The following is a 21,990-nucleotide window of genomic DNA, read 5'->3' on the forward strand; positions in this document are numbered from 1 at the left end:
TATTTATAGTCACCTTTTCTATTATTTCAGATACTAGGTTTATATAGCTGTAATTAATTAGTATGGGATCATATCAAAATAATAATATTTCTAATGTACTCAGTTTGACCATAAGGATGTTTATAAGTAGGAATCCCTTCAGGAAAGGTCAACCAAGGATAGAAAGGCATCTGAAAACTTGTCATAGAAGAAGTAGCTCAGATTATAAAAGGGAGATGAATAATTTCTTCAGGTATTTGCCTAAGGTGTGAAAAAAGTTAAGTCTTTCTGTGTTGCTCCAGTATATAGAAATAGAGCCAATGCTACAGAAAAGCTACAGATTTTTCTCTGCTTAGAATTAGAAAGAACATTCTCACACACAGGGCATTTCATCAGTTGAATAAGCTAATTGTTAATACTTTTGTGTAAAATATTCCATTCACAGTTGCTGAACAGCCATCTTTTCGTATGGTTTCTAAAATATTCCTAATTGTTTATGAAGTTGAATCTGATGACCTTTGAAGTCCCATTTAACTGTAGGATGGTTTGACTTTTAGAATTGATGTTAAACTGGAACACCTGTTATTTATTATTGCGTTCCTACGTCACAGGTATTATTCTAACAGTATATATTAGAGTACAGGTGTTTCTCCAGGAATATGAAATGGGTTGTATAGGTTAACAAAAGTGAGCAGTACAGATCATATTGGAAAATTCAAATAATTTGTTTTGCGTTGGAATTTGAGCCATGTACACATGAACTGAGATGCTCATTTCATTTTGTTTTCAAATTCAGGTAGGTGACAAAAGAAAATAAATCACAAGTAACTCAAAAGGGTGAAGAAAATTGGGATCTGATTGTTTGCCTTTGGGGCTTTTTTTAAACTACAGTACCTTTTAATAGCACTTCAATTTTTGTTTTTTTTTTAATTGGGATGTGTTTGCCCAATTTCATACATAGTTGTTTCAGCTTCTGTGTAACATTTATACCTGAGTAATTTTGTTCTTTTAAATAGGTCACCACATGTATTCAGGAGATTGCACGGGGGTGATTGTTGTCTGGAATACGTCTGTCAAAGCCGACGATGTACAACGCTCAGTGCGTCACTGGGGCGTTAACAAGGTGGAGTTTCACTTCGTACTTGGGGATTTATTTGAAAAAATTGGGGAAAATCACATGACTTAAAGATGCAGGACATTCTGTTCACTCTTTTCAAAGGAATTAAATTTTTCTCAGTCCCTCAAAAGTCAGTTATCATGTCTTCCTCATAGCTAATTGATAACATAGTGACTTAGTGAAAATTTTCTTCATTTTGGCTGGGCTTTCCTTTCCATTTTTGAGCCCTAAATTGCACTCTGGTATTCAGGGATCCATTGCTAAAATTTACGCAAAATGAGGTATATGTTATGTTATCATCTATACATAACAACTTATATTTTCTGCTATTCATATTCTTTTTTTTCTTGGTCCAATAGCATCTCTAAAAATGCCATGCTCAAGGTTTTGTTAACAGCGCTATCTCTCAAAATTGTGTGATCAAGATTATGTATTAATAAATATGAGGAGGTCTGTCATTTAATCACAGTATGTTTCATTTGAAATATACAAAATTGGCCAAAACAAATGAGTAATCTCATTTTTGAAGTAGAGTGTTTTTAAGATGGCTTGTATACCAAGCAACTTTGTTGGTGTATATTTAGTATGTTTTAGTTAAAAATACAAAACAAGTCATTAAATGAGTTAATTTTATATATATATTAATATATATGTATCTCATATATATAAATATGCTATACCTGTGTTTTTCGGTTTTCTTGTTCTTCATAATAGATTGTAATAGTTATCCCTATTTGAAGAAAGACACGTGAAAAAGAATTTCCATCAACTTTAGTTAAATCTGTTGAGTCTGTCAGATCAATTTAAAAACCAGTCTATTCTATTTTTATTCATTCTTATCTAGTCTGTCAGATTAATGAATGATGATGACTTGGGATTCATGTTGTAGCAATTTCATACACTTTGCAAAGAACTTCCTAATTACTTATATATTGACAAGTGATTGGCAAGGCTCCAAAGGCCACATTTCTAGTCATTTGATTCTGCAATGCCGAGTCTATTGTTTATATTAAAAATCATGTGTTTTCTTTCCCTCTGTGTGGTAACCAAAAGGCAAATATACCTTGGAAATCTGCCACCTGGTGGTTACTTGAGACAGTCAAACATAGAAAGTGAGGAAATTAGGGATGGGATGTCCTTTTAACAGCTTATGCCTGGGACAGACGGAGACTATGATTTCTTGCTTGGTTCTCTTCCGCCAATGGAGTGGAGAATGCTGGCTTATGCTCATCTGTCCCTTAAGATGAAGCGTCCATGTGCTGTTTCACATACTCCTTGGTATAGAGCGTGGTCTTTAACACCATTGAATATGATAAGAATATGAAGGAAATCATTAACAGATGCTACAAACACTAAATCTGCCAGCTCTTTTCTCAAATTTATTCCTAACCTTAATGCAGCCTTGTTTTTGATTTTGCACATTTGCATCTGTGTAAATGTTGCTCCAATTGCTCAAACCTTCAGCAGTGCTTCTTCACGTCTAAATCATTGTAGTTGGGCTCAGTAAAACCCCCATCTGTGGTGTCAGTGTTTGACTTTATTCTGGAACTTGTAAAAAAGTAGTTGACAGCAGGTTTCAGCTCCAAACAGCAGAACCAGGGGTTCTAGTGCTGATATTAGGATTATAGCAGTTTGTACCCCACCTCTATTGGTGCCAACCCACCTCTGAAGAGGAGACCTGCTAGGAGAAGTGAGCGAAATAATAAGGGGACCTCAAGGGAGAAGAATGCTGTTCAGAATTCTGACTGCAGGGTAAAGCAGACCTTCTCTTGACTCTTCAGACTTCAAACAGTTTTGTATTTGCAGTTGTTTCTTTCTGCTGGTAATCCAAACAAGCAGGGTTTTGGAAATCGTCCTTATTTACATATGGCTTGTTCAGGCAGATTCTCCTTCAGTGTTTGTGTCTTTCTTGACATCAGCAGTCAGGTCTACTTATAGACTTCTTCTGTAACCAGAAGATTTAGCTGCTTTAAGTATCCAGAAAAACCTAAAATTACAATCTAAACTAAATTGTTTCATAATAAGATGCTGATAACTTATCTTTTTCAGGACAACTGGAGGTAAATGTATGAAGAAATAATCTGAAACTGAAATAGAACTGAGAGATCATTCTATACTTAATTTTGAACGTAGAAATTGAGGTGTCTTGTATGATGATAAACAGACAATGTAGTAATAAAAGATGTGTTTTCAGAAAGTGCTTCTTATTTGGGAATATACTACCAACTAATTCAATTAGTGTTAGAAACACTAATTAAATATAGTGTTACTTAGCAGCCCCAAACTACATTTTATCAGCTTTATTTTCATCCTTAACTTGAACTTGAAATAATTTTGCTAACAATTTTAAAACATCTTGCATTGTGCAATTAAAAATGACCTCTTAAAATTAAATGTGTGTACTTAAAAGGGCTTAACTTTAGACAGATTTTGTAGTTGTAATATTGCATAATCTTTTTAAACTCATTTTAGGAAATTAAAGAGAGTGAGTTTAAGGGAATCCCGATAAGTTACTTGGAGGTTCATCCCAATGGAAAACGTTTATTAATTCATACCAAAGACAGTACTTTGAGAATTATGGATCTCCGAATGTAAGTATATTTCAGTATTTTGCAGGTTAAACACTCATAGAATAAGTAATGATCTAATTCATATTTGTACAATGTCGCTGTGGTTCTCAACTAGAGAATTTTGTCCCTCGGGGGACCTCTGGCAGAGTCTAGAGAAACTTAAATGTTTATTCCAGTATCTAGTGGATTGTTACTGTTACTCAGTGGTGTCTGACTCTTTGTGACCCCAGGGACTGTAGCCTGCCAGGCTTCTCTGTCCCTGGAATTATCCCAGCAGGACTGATGGAGTGGGTTGTCATTTCCTCCTCCAGAGGATCATCCCTACCCAAGAAATGAACCCGTGTCTCCTGCTGCTCCTGCCTTGGCAGGTAGATTCTTTACCACTGAGCCACCTGGAAAGTGGATACAGACCAGTGGATAGAGACTGGAGATGATGAGCATCCTGCAGCACATCCCCTACAACAATTATCTAACCACAAATGTGAATAGTTTTGAAGCTGAGATGTAGTCAACTGCTTTTTATTTTCACAATAAAAAAGGAGAAACTTCTGCCATGGACTTTTATCTCTGTGATATTGGTTTAGCATAGCAGTATGATCTAATATCACGCCTGAATGAGAGGGCTTTTGACTAGCATGACACTGGCATGGATGCTGTGGGAGAATGATAGGCAGAATTGGTTCATCGGGAGTTTAGAATGTAGTTGTACTCCCTCCAAAATAACTTGTGAAACACTTAATTAGCCTACAGTGTGACATCTTCAAGGGCTGTTATAGATTCTGCTGCTCTTTTTTCTTTCTATATATCATATCCAACATCATACCTGGAAGGTAGCAAGTACTCTATAAGTATCTTTTAATGAATATAAATATATAATAAAAGGATTATATTTTTCATGGCAACCGTGAAGCCGAATAGCTATAATAAAGCCTTCTGTTCAAGGCTGTGGAGAGTCTGGTCTTTGAGCTCAGTCTTGAAGGGTGGATAGAATTTAGATAAGATGGCAGTGTCCTCTCTAGGGTGGAAAGCCTGGAATAAAGTCAGGATGTGGGATAATAGAAGTTGTGTTCAAGGCAGAGTGAGTTAGTCCAAATGAGCTTTAGTTTCTTGCTGAGGAATGCTGAGAGACTAATCAAATAGAGATTTGAGCCAGATTTTAGAAGTCCCGGCCTGCAGAGTTTAGTTGTTCTCTTTTTAAGTGGTATAGTATTCAGCCCATGATCATACTTGGGCTTTGGAAGAAAACTGCTTATATTCGAATACTGCCTGTTCCACCCCTTAAACTAACTGATTAGTCTCCCTGTACCTCTCTTTCCTCCTCACACAAATGGAAGAGTGCTACACCACCCTCATAAGTGTTTTGTGAGGAATAAACTAGTTTATACATATAAAGTATTAGGTTGGCCAAAAAGTTCATTTGGGTTTTTCCATAACACCTTACAGAGAAACCCTGATGAACTTTCTGACCAACCCAATACTTAAATTAACAGAAATAGCAGAAGTTTTGGCCCAGTAACCTTGGGTTTAGGAATTTATGTTAAGAAAATAATTGTGAAACTGTGCAATACACACACACACAAAAGATTGTTCATAGAAATCATATTCATGCTAGGGGAAACATGTTGGATAACTCTTAGGATGCTGGAAATATCCTGAGAGTTACCCAACAACAGAAAATTTCTGAAGATACATTTAGACAATGATATAATATATGCCTATTAAAATGATAATGCATAATTTTTATTTCCTGACATGAAAGGCCATTATTCATGGTCCATTGTTGACTGAAAAAAGCAAATAACAGAGCCGTATATGCAATATCCTCTCTGTAAACCAGTGATTATACAGTACCTGTGCTGTGCTAGGCTGTCACTCAGTCACGTCTGACTCTTTGCAACCCCATGGACTGTAACTTGCCAGGCTCCTCTGTCCATGGGATTCTCCAGGCAAGAATACTGGAGTGGGTTGCCATGCCCTCCTCCAGGGGATCTTCCCAACCCAGGGATCGAACCCAGATCTCCCGCATTGCAGGCAGATTCTTGACCATCTGGGCCGCCTGGCTCATAATAAGCACTGAAAATGTTAGCTGTTGTTATTATTCACACATTTAAAAGCCCAAAAGGTCACATGTCATATTTAATAGATGATTCAACAATGGTTTTTCTAATATTTCTGCAGTAATCAAGTATTCACTGATTTAAAAATTTTTTCACGTGGAAAAAATATAAGAATATAAAAATCCTGTTCATTTTTGAGTAACCAATTCAAATGCATCTTCTTTGCTCCGTCTCTTATCCAAATCTGCAAAGGACTTTTTCTGTTCTTCTTTTGTGGCACTTTCTACATCCACTTTCTATTCTCCTTTGATGCGTTTCCTCTCTCTCCTGCTAATTTACAAGCTCTCTGAGCTCTGGAACTCCCTCTCGTTTGTTCTCTATCCATCATGGAATGTATCCTGTGTGACAGATGCTCAGAAGTTGCTTGTCAAATGCAGATGAAGTATTGAAAAGTTTTTCTACCACCAGTCACTGAAATGGGTAAGACAAGTTACATTTATAAAATCTTTTTTGGTTTCTAGATTAGCAGCAAGGAAATTTGTAGGTGCAGCAAATTATCGAGAGAAGATTCACAGCACTTTGACACCATGTGGGACCTTTCTCTTTGCTGGAAGTGAGGATGGTATAGTATATGTTTGGAACCCAGAAACAGGTAAATAGCATTTCATTGAACTTTAAAAAGATTTGTTTTGTTTTTGATGAAGTATAAAAACTGCCGTTTTATGTAATAATTTTCAAGGAAATTTTTATTTTAAGGTTTCAGTTATGTTTTTCAGGATTGGAAAGCTGATAATGAAATTCAGCTATAGTCCGAATCTTATTAATTCTGTTCTTTATGGTTTTGATATCTTCATGGATTTAGAATTTCACATTATAACTTAAGGTTTATTCTTTCCTTGCTGGCAATGAGATATTGATCTCGCAGAAGTATTTAATGGGGACTGTGATACAAAATTCAGTTATGAACTGAATGTAGAGTTCAGCTAGGTATACAAATGGTTAACCATCTACAGTACATTTTTATTAGAAACAAACATATTCTGTCAAGAGTTTTGGATATTTGAAACTTAATAGCCATTTACCTGAATTACTATAATTCAACTTTTTCAATAAAATAAACTGTTACATTGGATAGTTCATTTGTGCTTCACTTGCTTTTTTAAAAGAAAAGCCAAAACTACATAAACATTTGTTTAGCAATAGAAAGAATTTCATAAAATTTACTTTAAAATTTCTTTAATGAGCAGTATTTGACTTCATCTTTTTTATTTTCATCTCTCCCTTTAGGCATTTTTGACTAATCAGTTCACTTAGGATTTTTTTTTTCTTCTTTGCTTTTTGAGTAGTCATTAATAGTATGACTTCTGCTGCTGCTGCTAAGTCGCTTCAGTCGTGTCCGACTCTGTGTGACCCCATAGACGGCAGCCCACCAGGCTCCCCTGTCCCTGGGATTCTCCAGGCAAGAACGCTGGAGTGGGTTGCCATTTCCTCCTCCAGTGCATGAAAGTGAAAAGTGAAAGTGAAGTCGGTCAGTCATGTCTGACTCCTAGCGACCCCATGGATTGCAGCCTACCAGGCTCCTCTGTCCATGGGATTTTCCAGGCAAGAGCACTGGAGTGGGGTGCCATTGCCTTCTCCGCATTAATAGTGTGTGTGTGTGTGTGTGTGTGTGTGTGTGTGTGTGTGTGTTTATATTTAAAGCAAATGGTACATCAAACTGCCTCTGGAAAAAAAAAATAGAAATATTAACTCCTCATTAAACATCCCCAACCAGAGAGTTTCTTCAGTTTTAGTCCTGATTTTCCTCCCATAGTTCTCCCTGGAGTTGTTTGTTAGTTGGCATTTGCTCAGCTCTGTCAGATCTCAGATCTCTACAGATCTCTACTTCCAAGCTTTTTGTCTTTAGTTTGTGCCTTGAAACTCCATCAAGACATTGGATCAAAAAGAAGAAAAAGGAGGGCCAAGAGAATGAAAAATAATTGTTTAATATAGTGGTTGCAAAAGAGTCGGACATGACTTACCAACTAAACAACAGCTCAACTATAAGTATTTAAGGTTTCCCTGTAAATAACATGAGATTTATTATGACTTACCTTAAATCTTTTTTTGATAAGTTGCAGAATAATCTTCTGATGAGAAATATCTGAGATGGTACAAATTATTGAATGTCTTTTCTTATTTAGGAGACCAAGTAGCAATGTATTCTGACCTGCCATTCAAGTCACCAGTTCGAGACATTGCTTATCATCCACTTGAAAATATGGTTGCATTTTGTGCATTTGGGCAGAATGAGCCAATTCTCCTATATATTTATGATTTCCATGGTAAGTCTAATGCTTGATAAGGGGAGAATATTTAGAGTAACCTTTACATTTAGGCTGAATTGGAAATTATGAGCTCTGTGAAAACTGTCATTCTTCGTATTAACAAAACTCTCTTGAATGTATTATGAAGGCCAAGCAGCTTAAAAAAAATCATATTATTATAACATTTTATTTTTTCATGAGCATTTTTATTATGGAATTTAAATATCACCAAAAGTATACATAATGGTTGTGCTCTTATATTGTAATCATAGAAAGGTAGTCATCACTCTCTTCATAGATCAATTTAAGTACATAAAATTCACCTAAAAACTATTTGGGAGTATCTCTAACTTTAAGAGGTAAATAACATCTAGGATATGTGAATCTGTAATGTTTTTACTTGAGTATTGAGTTAATTTCTTATTCTTTGTTTTTGTTTTTAACTAAAGCACAGTTTAAATGTTATAATTTTCTGAGTTTCTTAACATAAAAAAGAAGGCAAAAAAATCACTTATAGCTGATTGACTTTGTTGTACAACACAACATAGTAAAACAATTATTCTCCAATTAAAAATAAACTTTAAAAAAGGAAGGGGAAAAAGTCAAGCCTCAGCAAAAATGCCTTTTTCTACATTAAAATCGGATTATTCTTTAGTTTTGGAAAATAATAAATAGGCTTTGAATACATTTTTAAGAAATAGTATGGCATTATTAGAATCATTTGGATTTATTGTTTTTCATATATTTCCTTAATTTCTGACCTGAAATTAGGATTTTGTTGTTCTGTGTGGTATTGACAGTGCTGACACTCTCAAAATTACAGTTCCATTTTCTTCATGTGTTAATTCTTATACAAAAATAAATGGTTTTTATAGTCTCTTTAGTTTGTTTAAGATACCACTCACCATTTTTGGTAAGATGATTTACACACAATGTCATAAGTACATAAGTATATAAATATGCATTTAGATAACATTGCTGTGAAACTACTTGGACAGAATGTTTTAAATTAGTGAAATGCAAGTGGTTAAGCTTCCTACATTAACACAGTGTAAATTGGTTAATGTTTGTGATAAGTACTAAGTTGTTAGACAGTTGAATTAAACTGTAAACCTAAAGTTCTTGATCATAGTATGAATCTTATTTCTTTATAGGTGAGTTATATTAGAGAATATATGTTAAATCAAGATTTATCTTGTTTTAAAGAATTTTACAGAGAAGAAATAATGAATTTCTGTAACACATATTCAGATTTATAGAACACCATTACTAATGGTGAATTGTTAAAAACACAATACCATTTACTATTACAATCAATTTAGCAAAAGTCAACACTGCCTGATCACAGGAAAAGACAAGTGGATTTCTCAAATCATCTAGTGTCCAAATTTGTTGTCTAGTTCAAACATAGGTCCTGAGACAGGTCTTTCTTTTATACATTTTTAATCTTCACAGAAAAAAGAAGAGTTTTACCTCATTACTTTGTAATTGGGACTGTTATTCAGGAAATAGGTATACAGTTATTTCCTCAAACTCTTTAGGAGTTTCACAACAGTTTTCATTCAATTTCTAATTTGCTTTTGAAATTTTCACTACAAATGTAATTTCAAGCTCCACCCTTATTTCTTCAGTTTACTTTTTGTCTTTGATATAAGTTCATCTTTGGATTAGGTTTGTCCATTTGTTTTTTCAACAGTAGGTCTTTAGACTAAGGAGTCCATTCTAGAAGCACATGTAGGAAGAGCCAAGTGTTTAAAAGCATTGGTTTTAGGCTCAGTTCTCTTTCTTTGGTGATCTTGCACAAGCCTTCCTGATGATCCAATTTCCCTGTCTAGTGAATGGTCCTACCGTTGTTCAGTCGCTCAGTTGTGTCCAACTCTTTGCGACCCCATGGACTCCCAGGCTTCCCTGTCCTTCACCATCTCCCGGAGCCTGCTCAAACTCATAACCATTGAGTTGGTGATGCCATCCAGCCATCTCATCCTCTGTCGTCCCCTTCTCCTGCCTTCAATCTTTGCCAGCTTCAGGGTCTTTTCCAGTGAGTTGGCTCTTCGCATCAGGTGGCCAGAGTATTGGAGCTTCAGCATCAGTCCTTCCAATGAATATTCAGGGCTGATTTCCTTTAGGATTGACTGATTTGATCTCCTTGCTGTCCAGGGGACTCTCAAGAGTCTTTTCCAGCACCACAGTTTGAAGGCATCAATTCTTCGGTGCTCAGCCTTTTTTATTATCCAGCTCTCACATCTGTACATGACTACTGGAAAAATCATAGCTTTGACTATATGGACCTTTGTAGGCAAAGTAATGTCTCTGCTTTTTAATATGCTGTCTAGGTTTGTCATTGCTTTTCTTTCAAGGTGCAAGTGTCTTTTAATTTCGTGGCTGCAGTCACTGTCCACAATGATTTGGGACTGTGGTCCTGCTACTACTGCTATTACCTGTCCTGCCTCAGAGAGTTATTTGTGAAGATGCCATGAGATAGGAACTGTGAAAGTACTTTGTAAGTTGATAAGCACCATATTAAAACAAAAAAGATAAAGTGGACTGTTATGCTCATCCAACCAGTATACACTTGACTTTATGGGAACTTTTGTTTTCGTATGCTGATAGCATCTCTTTGGAATGAAACTGAAAACAGGGGGTTTTTTTTTCTTTCTTTTCTTCTTTCTGTTAGTCAGCCTTTTCCTTTTGTATCTTTCTAGCTCAATTGTTTTAGAAAATAAATGCATAAAATTAAGAACATCATGTTATTTCCACACTATCTTACTGTAGAGGAGGGATTTCCATGGTGTTTTAGAATTTTAAATGTTCAAATAATACACATATTAAAATTATTTTTGCAGTGTCTGTCAGTTCGTTTTTTATATACTGACTTATCTTTATGAGCAAAACTCAAAAGGCTTCAACGTATTTTCCCAACTCATCGCTGCCTATCTTTAAAAAGAAGCATCTTTGGAAAAAGTTATGTAATCTCAAGCAATTCAAGATTTAGCACAATTCTTATAAATAGTATATAACCATGAAAAAAAGGAAAGTTGTTTCAGACTCTGTTTTACTCATTAAATACAAGCCAGAATCATGAGTCTTTAAATTTTTTCAGTGAAAATTATGGCATTTATTACTGACCTATTATAGTTTTGCCTTATATTTTATTTATCTTTTAACACAGGACTATTTTGCCCAAATTTTCTTGCCTAAAAATGAAGTTTGCATGTAGTTTTACATAAATGTTTTCATGGTATTAAAATTGAAAGATCTAAAACAGTTACATGATTTTTTTAAATAGCATTTATCAGAGCCACTGATACGTTTAGGCAATTTTCAAGGAAAATGGAGCAAGTTCTTTTTTTTTTTAAATCAGCTAAATAAGCTGTGAATGAGACCACAATGGTAGCTAAATGTATCATCCATCTTTCAGTTCTAGCAAAATCTGTGAAGAGTCAGCAAGCATCTTTCCCTGTTAAGCATATGTTCACATTGTGGTCTTCTGGGTCTTTCATTCTACTGACTTTTTGCTTTTTTTGGTAAGAAATATGATTTTTACTTTCAGAAGGCAGTTGTATTTGCCTGATGTTGAAAGAGTTAATCATCTAGTAATACAAAATTTAGTCACAAGGTACCACAAATAATGTACTTTTAGGATTCCCATAATAACAGAGTACTAGTCAGAGAAACGGCTTCTCCTGAATTAAATTTATGAAGCTAGACTTTAGCAATTAGTGTTCTGTTATTAATCAATATTTGCCTACCTCAGAATGTAGGATCCTGTTATACATTTAATGGTAATTACATCTGATACAAAGCATTTTCCATGGGCCTGGAACTATTTTAAACACTATACATGTATTTATTTTAAGTTTTCACAATAATCTTATGAAGTTGGTACCATAATTATCCCTGTTTTTTGGGAACCAGGACTTGGATCCATACAATCTGGACTTGGAATACATGCTTTCATTTGCTACACTAAACTTTTTAGCAGATTTCTTGAAATATTAGCTTTTGATTGTCTAATATGCAAACTTCTTTTTTTGTTCCTACAAAACCATTTATTCTTCATCTTGGTGACTTTTTTTGTATTATCTGTACTTTATGGGAGGTAGAGTTGGAGGCTTATTTGTCTTTTTTTAAGCGGTACCTAGGCAGAATGCTGACACATATTGAATATACATGTAGTATTTTCTGTAGGATCAAGCCTAATTTTCAGTTGTCAGCATTATATAATTAGTGAGGCTAATGATTCGCTAGATGGCAGTGTGTCCCCTGAGTCAGCATTAACTCTGGCCTGCTTTTCTGTCATTGTGTTTGAGACAAAGCAGATCTTTATTGAGCATCTGTTATGTGCCAAGTTTATCAGGGCTGTGAAACCCAGGAATCAGAACCATGTGCTTTTCCGATCTTTTATACTTCCTAAGTGGTTAATTAAACCTCTGGGAGAATTTTAGTGAAACTGAAAAGCAGCCTACTCTTGACACTAAACATGAGTTTATGTATAGAATTCATATTTATTAATGATCACCTCTGTTAGTCATTGTTGATAGGTGTATTTTTCACATTGTGACATGCTTTACCAGAGTTCATGTGATATATATCTTTACGTTCCTATAAAATTTTTGTTACAGAACTTGCCCAGTAACTGTTAAGTCCATGGTGTTTGTGTATAAGGTCCTATACCTAACCTGTCATATTACTAATGTGCAGTAAATCCATAGAACAGAATTATCCACCCTTACATTTTATAAAAATAAAGAATGAAAGGCACGATCAATATGATCAGTTAGTAAATTTGGGTCTAATAATAATAGCGGTAGTTGCAGTAGCTAACATTTATCAAGTATTACTGCTATCAAGCATTTATTTGTTTATTAAGTATTCCCTACTCTAATTAGCATTTTACATACATTATCTTTACAGTCTTCCCCAGTCCCCACAAGGTAGATGCCAGCATTATCCTCATTTTGTAGATGATAAAACTGATGCGCAGGGAAATTAACTTGTCTGACGTCACACAGTTGATAAAATGATGTCACCTGACAGGCTAACTCCAGAGCCCGTGTTTTTAAAACATTAAACTAATTTAGTCTTTGTGTTTCCTATTTCATGAAGTAACTGAAGAAGGTAGTCGTATATATCTGTGGTGAAAGGTAGTGTTTGTTTTCAATTTTAATATTTAGGAAGACCCCTAAAAATTAAAACTTTGGTTCAATCTAGCTGCTGCTGTTGGGGATAATTATAATGGATTAAGCCATTATATTCTCAATATAGTCCAAAATATGAATTTTATTATGTAATATTAAATTTTGTTTTAATTAATATTTTAATATAACTACTTTTACAATATCTTTGCAATAAAGTAATGTCTAGTTGAAATTTGACATCTGTGGGTTTATTATAATTTAATGGTGTTCTTGAAGTACAAATTATGAATGATTCAAAAACACAATATTATACTTGGATAATATCCTTATATATCCTATAATATAAGGATAATATAATCTTTATACTTGGATAAGAGTAAACTGTAACATATATGACTGATTGTAGGGTAACATTCTGGATATCTATTATTAGGTTAGTAGGAGAAATTAAGATGGCATGGCAAGACACTCCAGTATTCTTGCCTGGAGAACCCCTTGGACAGAGAAGTCTGGTGAGCTACATACGGTCTATAGCGTTGCACAAGCTGAACACAGCTGAAGTGATTTGTCACGCATGCATGCCGAATGTTAAGGCATACTAAAGCCACCTGTTTCTCGGCCATATCCTAAAGCGTCTGTTTTAATATTACACATATGATGGATACTCTGATAGAAAGCTTGTGTCATTTAAGGATTCAGGGCCTGTGGAAAGTGTAGTCAACTTAATGGGTTTGTTGGAGAAGGAAATGGCAACCCACTCCAGTGTTGTTGCCTGGAGAATCCCAGGGCTGGGGGAGCTTGGTGGGCCTCCGTCTATGGGGTTGCACAGAGTCGGACACGACTGAAGCAGCTTAGCAGCAGCAGTAATGGGTTTGAGCACAAACCAGAGTGCTGAATTCCTCATCCAGGCATTTCCTTATTCTTACATTGGTGCTTTTTAAAATGCCCCCAAAAGAAAAAAATGCTACTGTTGGAAATAGACAGCAGTGTGGAGGGAAAGACTGGAGAAAGAACTAGAGCTTTTTGGTTCTAGACAAAAGGACGGCACTTTCTGTCATTTCTACATCTGTTGTTTCACCTGAAAAATTAAAATAATTTTCTATCTTATCTCAGTGTTTTGTTAAAGGATAAAATGAAACTAGAAAGCAAAGACATGGAGCACTGATACATGAAGCAGTCTCCAGCAGGGAAATCCTGGCTGTTTTCTGTAGCAGTAAACTATTTATTTCTCTATTTTTGAAGTCTGGGAAGTCCAAGACCAAGGGACTGACAGATTCTGTGTCCAATGAGAGCCCACTTTCTGGTTCATAGATAGCATCTTTAAGCTGTTACTCCATATGGTGGAAGGGGCAAGGGAGCTCTCTGAGGCCTCGTATAAGGGCACTAATACCATTCATGCGGGCTCTGCTCTCATGACCCAATCCCCTCCCCAGAGCCTCACCTCCTGATATCATCACCGTGGGAGTTAGGATTTCAGGATAGGACTTCTAGGGGAACGTAACATTCAGATCATGGAAATTCTCTTCAGGAAGCAAATGTGAAAGGAAAAGGGGGAGGATGCTACGTAACTGCAGAATGCTAGGAAACAAGAGTAGTAGACTTACCAGTTTACAGTAACAGTATTATAATTAGAAATAGAAATATTTATAAGGTATCTGGGCTTCCCAGGTGGTGCTAGTTGTGAAGAACCCGCCTGCCAATGCAGGAGACACAGGTTCAATCCCTGGATTGGGAAGATCCCCTGGAGGAGAGCATGGCAGCCCACTCCAGTATTCTCTCCTGGAGAGTCCCCCCCGGGCAGAGGGGCCGGTGGGCTACATCCACAGGGTCGCAAAGAGTCGGACATGACTGAAGCGACTTAGCATGCATGCATGCATAAGGCATCCAGTAAGATAATTCGGTACAGTAACAGGGCTACGTATAATAGCAGATGTTGACCAAAGGTATTAAATGTTGAACCAAAAGGAAATCTTACTGTTAATATAGTGTAAGAGACTGTGCTGTTTTTTAGTTATATTTTATTATGAAGTTAATACATGCTGCTGCTGCTGCTAAGTCGCTTCAGTCGTGTCCGACTCTGTGTGACCCCATAGACGGCAGCCCACCAGGCTCCCCCGTCCCTGGGATTCTCCAGGCAAAAGTACTGGAGTGGGCTGCCACTGCCTTCTCCAGTTAATAACATAAGTACACATAAATCTTACTAATGATAAACCTTGTATTCTCTTCAAATGCAAAGGGCACAGGATTAAAATATCTTATTTCCTCCATTCTTCCTCCTATAAAGATAAAAATCTCCTGAGCAAACCACTTTATTTTTTATGATTGCTTAAGGCCAAAACATACGCAAAAGCACTGAATTTATATATATATAAATCAGGATAGAGTGTCAGTTAATGAAAACATTTTAAGAACTTTTTAAATTATGTAAAATGTAGAATCCCAAATTTTAGATGAAAGAAGTTAAATTTAGAAGTATTTTGATGGATATAGGAAGGAAAGGAAATGACATTTCCGTTAAGCAAATGTAGTCGTCACCTCTGTGTTCTCAGCACCTTGCCCATTGCTTTGTGGAACCACTCAGAACACAGCAGGAATTTCTTGTTGACCTCCAAAACTTCAGACCCCCAAAAGGCAGACAGTGTCTTTGTATTCCCAGGGCCTGCTCTAGTGCACTACTCAAAGTCATGGATGGATAGGGATGAGACTGTTAGAGCTGTGAGTTTTCAACATAATTAGTTAGGTTAGAGCTGAATTAACACAAAGAAGAGAAAATGGCAACATGAAGAACTACAGTTATCAAATTGCAACATCATACTCTAACTATGGCCTATATAGTAATGATTTAGAAAGCTTTAAGTGTTAGAAGCATAGAGCTTAAAGGAATTTCAGAAACCACCTATTATAATCTATTTTATAATGAAATAATCTGTACAGTCTTGTACAAATAGATATTTCTAAGTGGGTGGAGGAGGGGAAAGAATACAATAACTAGTAAGCAGCCTATTTGTAGTATCTGAGAAACTGGGTCTTTATGAATATTACTGGAGATTGTTTTATGGCTCTTCACAGAACTAGAGGAGCTAAAGATAAAGTAGGATGTTAATTTGACTCCTTGAAATCCAGTCAGATAGGTTTTCTACAGAAAATTCCCCTTAGACAATAGAAATAAGAATTCATAATTGCCTGGGATTTATTTTTGTTATCTGCATCCATTTAGGCCTTTTTAATCCTTTCTGAAAGGCATCTTAATGCTTGGAAAAATAAAGAAACAAATACTTAGGCAATGCCTTTTGTAATTTTACTTCTTAGATAAATTTCTTTTTCAAAAAAGGAAAAATGTTTAGCAAAGCATAATACTTAAAAAATACAGTTTGGCAAGAAGGACAAAATATTACCAAAATCCTACTATTCTGTATGGCCTTTGCTTATGTCAGCATTGGTGCTTCTAATGAAGTGAAATCACGGTTGACTAATGTGTATTTGCAGGCTTCCTTGTTGGTTCAGTGGTAAGGAATCCACCTGCCAATGCAGGAGACGAGGGTTTGATCCCTGCGTTGGGAAGATCCCCTGGAGAAGGAAATGCAGACCACTCCAGCATTCTTGCCTGGGAAATCCTATGGACAGAGGAGCCTGGCAGGCTACAGTCCACAGAGTCGCAAAGAGTGAGACACAACTTAGTGACTAGACCACGCAAGGAGTCAGAAAATGCCATTAATTAGTTAAACCCAGTTTTACTTTCCATTCATAGTAGCAGAACCCAGTGAAATGTTAAAAGGCCAATTTTATTGTTTTAACTTTGTGTTTTGTATCGGGGGCCAATTAACAATGTTGTGATAGTTTCAGATGGACAGCAAAGGGAGTCAGCCATCCAAATACAGGTATCCAGTCTCCCCCAAACTCCCACCACCCAGCCCGCCACATAGCACTGAGCAGAGTTCCCTAGGCTATGCAGTAGGAAAAGGACAATTTTAAAAAGCAAATATGGCAGAGACCGCGGGACATGATTTTTGCATCTTGATTCATTCATCCCTGACTCATCTCCTAGTGTTAAACCTCCGGTCTTTGAGCACTTTTCTTCTACAGCTTCAAACTTTCTCTTTGTTCTTTAAACAGTCTTCTGTTGGGGATAGATAAATGTTCTGAGTGTTAGGAAAAGAAGTCCAAGCTGAATACTGAAAGATAATAGTCAGACCCACAAAAATCTAAGTGTTGACACAGCTACACTTCCAACTGAGAACAGAAATTGGTGCTGAGGAATCACTACAAGGATGAGTGGTAAGGTGGGCTTCTTCAGTTTTGTCCCCAGTTCTTACCACTATCAAAGTCTGCAGGCAGAGAGCCCCTATTGTCCCTGAGCTATTCCTCACTTAGAACCTGTGAATGAAGTAGTACATGAATATAAAAGACCTAAAATTGTTTATATGTGCTTTCTCAAGTCCATACTTCTTGAAACCAAGGTTGATAACTTAAAAAAAAAAAAAAGTGGTCATCTTTTTGTATATTTATGATATTGCTTTATACACTTTTTTCTTCTGATTAATAATATATTGTGAGAAACTTTCCATCTTGATAATTATACATATGTACATAATCTTAGTGGCTAAATTCCGTTTCATTAAATGAACACACTGATTTATTTAAACAACTGTTGTTGCACAATTCCACTGTTATATGTTTTTCATTATTTTAAGCAATACTTTTGTATTACACCTGCCTACCCTTACTCAGTTTATTCCTTGAGAAAAAAATATCTTGAGGTACAGTGGGTTAGTGGAATAGGCAATAAAAGAAACAGCACTTTCCAATTTGCCTTTTTCTCCTGATTCCTGTTTTAATATAATATAGTTCTTGTTTTGTGATTTTTCTATAACGGTCATTTGCCCATTTTTCTGTTGGATTATTTATTTTTAATTGATTTGGTGGGGATTCTGAATAATAACCCCTTCTATCACTTTTTCTTAGCAGTTTTATTGAGATATAACTGACAATAAACTATATATATATTTTTTTCTTTTTAGTTTTTTAAGTGTGGACCATTTTAAAGTTTTTATCGAATTTGTTACAATATCATTTCTGTTTTATGTTTTGGTTTTTTGGCCTCTAGGCATGTGGGATTTTAGCTCCCTGACCAGGGACCCAACCTGTACACCTTGCATTGTAAGGCAAAATTTTAATCATTGTACCTCCAGGGAAGTCCCCCTAAACTGCATATATTTTAAAAGTACATGCTGATAAGTCAAGACATATTTATATACTTATAAAACTGTCACCTCAATCAAGATAATGAACATATCCATCATCCCCAGAGTTACTATGTGCTCCTTAGTCATCTCCCTACCTCCTCCTCCCACCAGGCAAACACTGAATTAATTTGAATTTTCTAGATTTGTATATAAGTGAAACACTATATGCCATATACTCATTTTTTTTTGTTCTGGCTTCTTTCACTCATACTTACTTTGAAGTTCGTCTTACTTTGTGTTTTAAAGTTACTAAACACAGTGTTTTAGAAGCACACACTTTGTGTTTTATCAATAGTTCCTTTTTATTTCTGAGTATTATTTTATTGTACTGCTATATCATGGTTTGTTTTTCCATTCACCTGTTGATGGGCATTTGAGTTTTATTTAGTTTTTAGTTACTGCAAATAAAGATGCTATGAATATTCATCTACATGTGTTTTTATAAACATATGTTTTTATTTCTCTTGAGTAAATTCCCAAGAGTAGAAGGGCTAGATCTCATTGCAGACATATGTTTTAAGAAGCTGCCAAACTGTTGTCTAAACTGGTTGTATCATTTAATTTTCCTATCAGTAGTCTATGTTTCAGTATCTCTGTATCTTTTCAAAATTTGAAATGGCTAATCCTTTTCATTTTAGCCTTTGTAATTGGGTGGAGGGTGGTTTCATTTTGGTTTTAGTTTGCTTATCTTTAATGACTGATGATGGTAACCACCTTTTTGTGTGCCCGTATTACCACCCATATTTCTTCTTCAGTGAACTGTCTGTTCAAACCTCTTGCCCACTTGTAAAATGAGCTTGTTTGTTGTCTGATTATTGAACTTTGAGAGTTAGGTTTCCTTTATACACATGGTGCTCTATCAGATATGTGACTTGCAAGTATTCCTGTCTTTGGCTTTTCTTCTGTCTTAAGAGCTTTAGAGAACAGACTTTGAAATTTTTATGAAGTCCAAAATTACCATTGTTTCTTGTATGGATTTTTAAGTTGCATAATTATATAATCAAGGGAATATTACTTTTTTCTCCTTTGTACTTACAGGCATTTAAAATTTTTCACATCCATTTATTTTAAATGATCAAATGAGATGCCTGTGAAAGCATCCTGAAAACCCCAGAGTTACAATAGAGGTGCTATTTCCTTCCTCGTCCTTCCCCTCCTCATCGCCACTGTCATCAAAAACATTCAACTTCTGAGCCATCTGTTCCACTCTGGAGAATTAATCCAAAGGAAAAACTCCTTTAAAAAAACAAATTGCGAAAGCACTTACTCACATATGCCCCACGTGGCTCAGACAGTAAAGAAACTGCCTGCAATGCAGGAGACCTGAGTTCGATCCCTGGGTCGGGAAGATCCCCTGGAGGAGGGCATGGCAGCCCACTGCAGTGTTCTTGCCTGGAAAACCCCGTGCACAGACAAGCCTGGTGGGCTATAGTCCATGGGGTCGCAAAGAGTCAGGCACAGACTGAGCAATTTAGCACTTTCTTTCACTTTTCTTTACTTACATATGGTCTATAATGAGGGAAAACAGAGAACATTTATAAGTATTTTAACAATAGGAGATACATAAATAAACTGTGATGCTTCTTTCAATGAGATATTGTAAGGCATTTATAAATGGTAATTATACAGTTGTAGAAATAGAAAAAAATTACATTTAAATTGAAAAACTTAAATTGTGTTTACACTGATACCTTACATAAAATGTACATATGGATAAAGATTAGGAGGGGCATAGAAATATGAAAATGGCTGTTTTAAAAGATAGGTTTGTGAATAATCATTTTTATTGTTTTTGTATTTTCTTTAATTCTACTTTGTGTTTTTTTGTACTATGTTTTCTGTATGTATCTCTTTAAAGCTAGGGTCCCATTCCAATATGCTCTATTTACCAGTCCAAGATAACTGCATGGTCTTCCAGGCTCAGTTATACTGCCTGACATGAGGTTACCTGTTAAATTAGTTCATTTCCCTCTTTATGGTTTTGTCAGTCGTGTTGTATTATTATTATGCAGTATTTAAACTGTTTTATGCACTTTCTGATCATGTGTTTAAATGCTACCGTTTCATGGCTTAATTTTTCCGTTGTGCTTTTACTGTGATGATTAACTAATCATGGATTTGTTTTTTTTTTCCAGTTGCCCAGCAGGAGGCTGAAATGTTCAGACGCTACAACGGAACCTTTCCATTACCTGGAATACACCAAAGTCAAGACACTTTATGCACCTGCCCTAAACTGCCTCATCAGGGATCCTTTCAGATTGATGACTATGTCCCCACTGAACATTCTTCAATGAAGATGCAGCAAGTGAAACAGAGAATTGATTCTGTCACAGTATGTTTATTTCATTTTATGCAGTAGACAAGTTGGAAACTTTAAAACCATTTCAATCCTGTTTTATACACCCATGCCAATAAATATTAGAGTGAAAAAATAGAAAAAGTGAGTGTTAGTCACTCAGTCATGTCCAACTCTTTGTGACCCTATGGACTATAGCCCGTCATGCTCCTCTGTCTGTGTAGATTCTCCAGGCAAGAATACTGGAGTGGTTTACCATGCCCTCCTCCGGGGGATCTTCCCAACCCAGGGACTGAACCCAGGTCTCCCGCATTGCAGGCAGATTCTTTGCCATCTGAACCACTAGGCAATTCCAATAGTTGCTTGAAACTAGGCCTTCTTCTACATTTATAGTTACTTTCTGGTACTTGTTTTAAAATCACTAACTGCAGTAAGCAAACTAAACTTAGGATAATCTATTGTTTTCCTGGCCTGATAGATTCTGTAAATATCAGTCCAAGACCTGTTTCTCTATTTCAAAAGTATGTGTCTATATGCACATATAGAGCATGTAGGCACACACACATATGACAACCAACCAACCTGGAAAAATACTTAACATAAAATATAAAAGAAACAGCCTTCTTAATATGCAAGAACTAAATAATAAAGAAAGTAGTGAGACTTCAATTAGGAAATGGATAAAAGAAATAAACATGTACTTCCAAAAGAGTATGCACAAGTGTTTCATAAACGTATTTTAAAGTTCTGTCACACTTCTAAGAAAGGCAGTGCCACGAAAACTGGGTATTTGCTGCAAAACTGGAAAATAGATGACAAAAATGAGAAGGACAATGCTTGGTTAAAAGTCCTGTGGTATTCTGTTAGTGATAAATTACTATACAGTCTTTCTCAAAGTTAAGTGGTAAAATGTATTGAGAAGGTAGAACATCCTTAAAAATCCTTATGCTCTTTGACCATAATAGTTCTTTTACTGTAGACATGGACTTCACAGGCTTGCTTTTGGTTGTGTTCCCCCTTTTGGTACATTGCCTGGCACTTAATAAATCATCCCTTTTCCTCCTCCTTTGATAGGAATATTGACCAGTTTTAAACCAAACATAGGAAGAACTACATTGAGACATCTTTAGCTTGGACTGTACTTTCTTCCTCTCTCCTTTTCCTTTTTTTATAGAGTTATAGAGTGTGAGGTATGCAGATCACACAGCCAAGGGGGGGTTAGGTTTAGTTGGAATATGGGGGAAATTTTTTTATATGTCTCACTATAAATTTTATTTTATTTTA

General features: G+C 35.8%; 1 protein-coding gene across 15 annotated transcripts in view; it reads left to right on the forward strand.

Moving 5' to 3' along the window:
• The window catches only part of AHI1 (Abelson helper integration site 1), a 220,548-nt gene that overhangs the window by 66,882 nt on the left and 131,676 nt on the right, over positions 1–21,990 (forward strand). For all 15 annotated transcript variants that reach the window (XR_011485574.1, XR_011485577.1, XR_011485575.1 and 12 more), the window contains 5 exons: positions 996–1,102; positions 3,569–3,687; positions 6,245–6,375; positions 7,907–8,047; positions 20,546–20,742. Coding sequence is in view for 10 of the 15 variants with exons in the window: in XM_070461310.1 (XP_070317411.1) it covers positions 996–1,102; positions 3,569–3,687; positions 6,245–6,375; positions 7,907–8,047; positions 20,546–20,742 (695 nt within the window). In the remaining 5 variants the exon portion in view is untranslated. The remainder of the gene's footprint in view (positions 1–995; positions 1,103–3,568; positions 3,688–6,244; positions 6,376–7,906; positions 8,048–20,545; positions 20,743–21,990) is intronic.

The sequence above is a fragment of the Odocoileus virginianus genome, chromosome 34 (assembly GCF_023699985.2).
Source record: "Odocoileus virginianus isolate 20LAN1187 ecotype Illinois chromosome 34, Ovbor_1.2, whole genome shotgun sequence".
NCBI classification, from domain to species: Eukaryota; Metazoa; Chordata; class Mammalia; order Artiodactyla; family Cervidae; genus Odocoileus; species Odocoileus virginianus.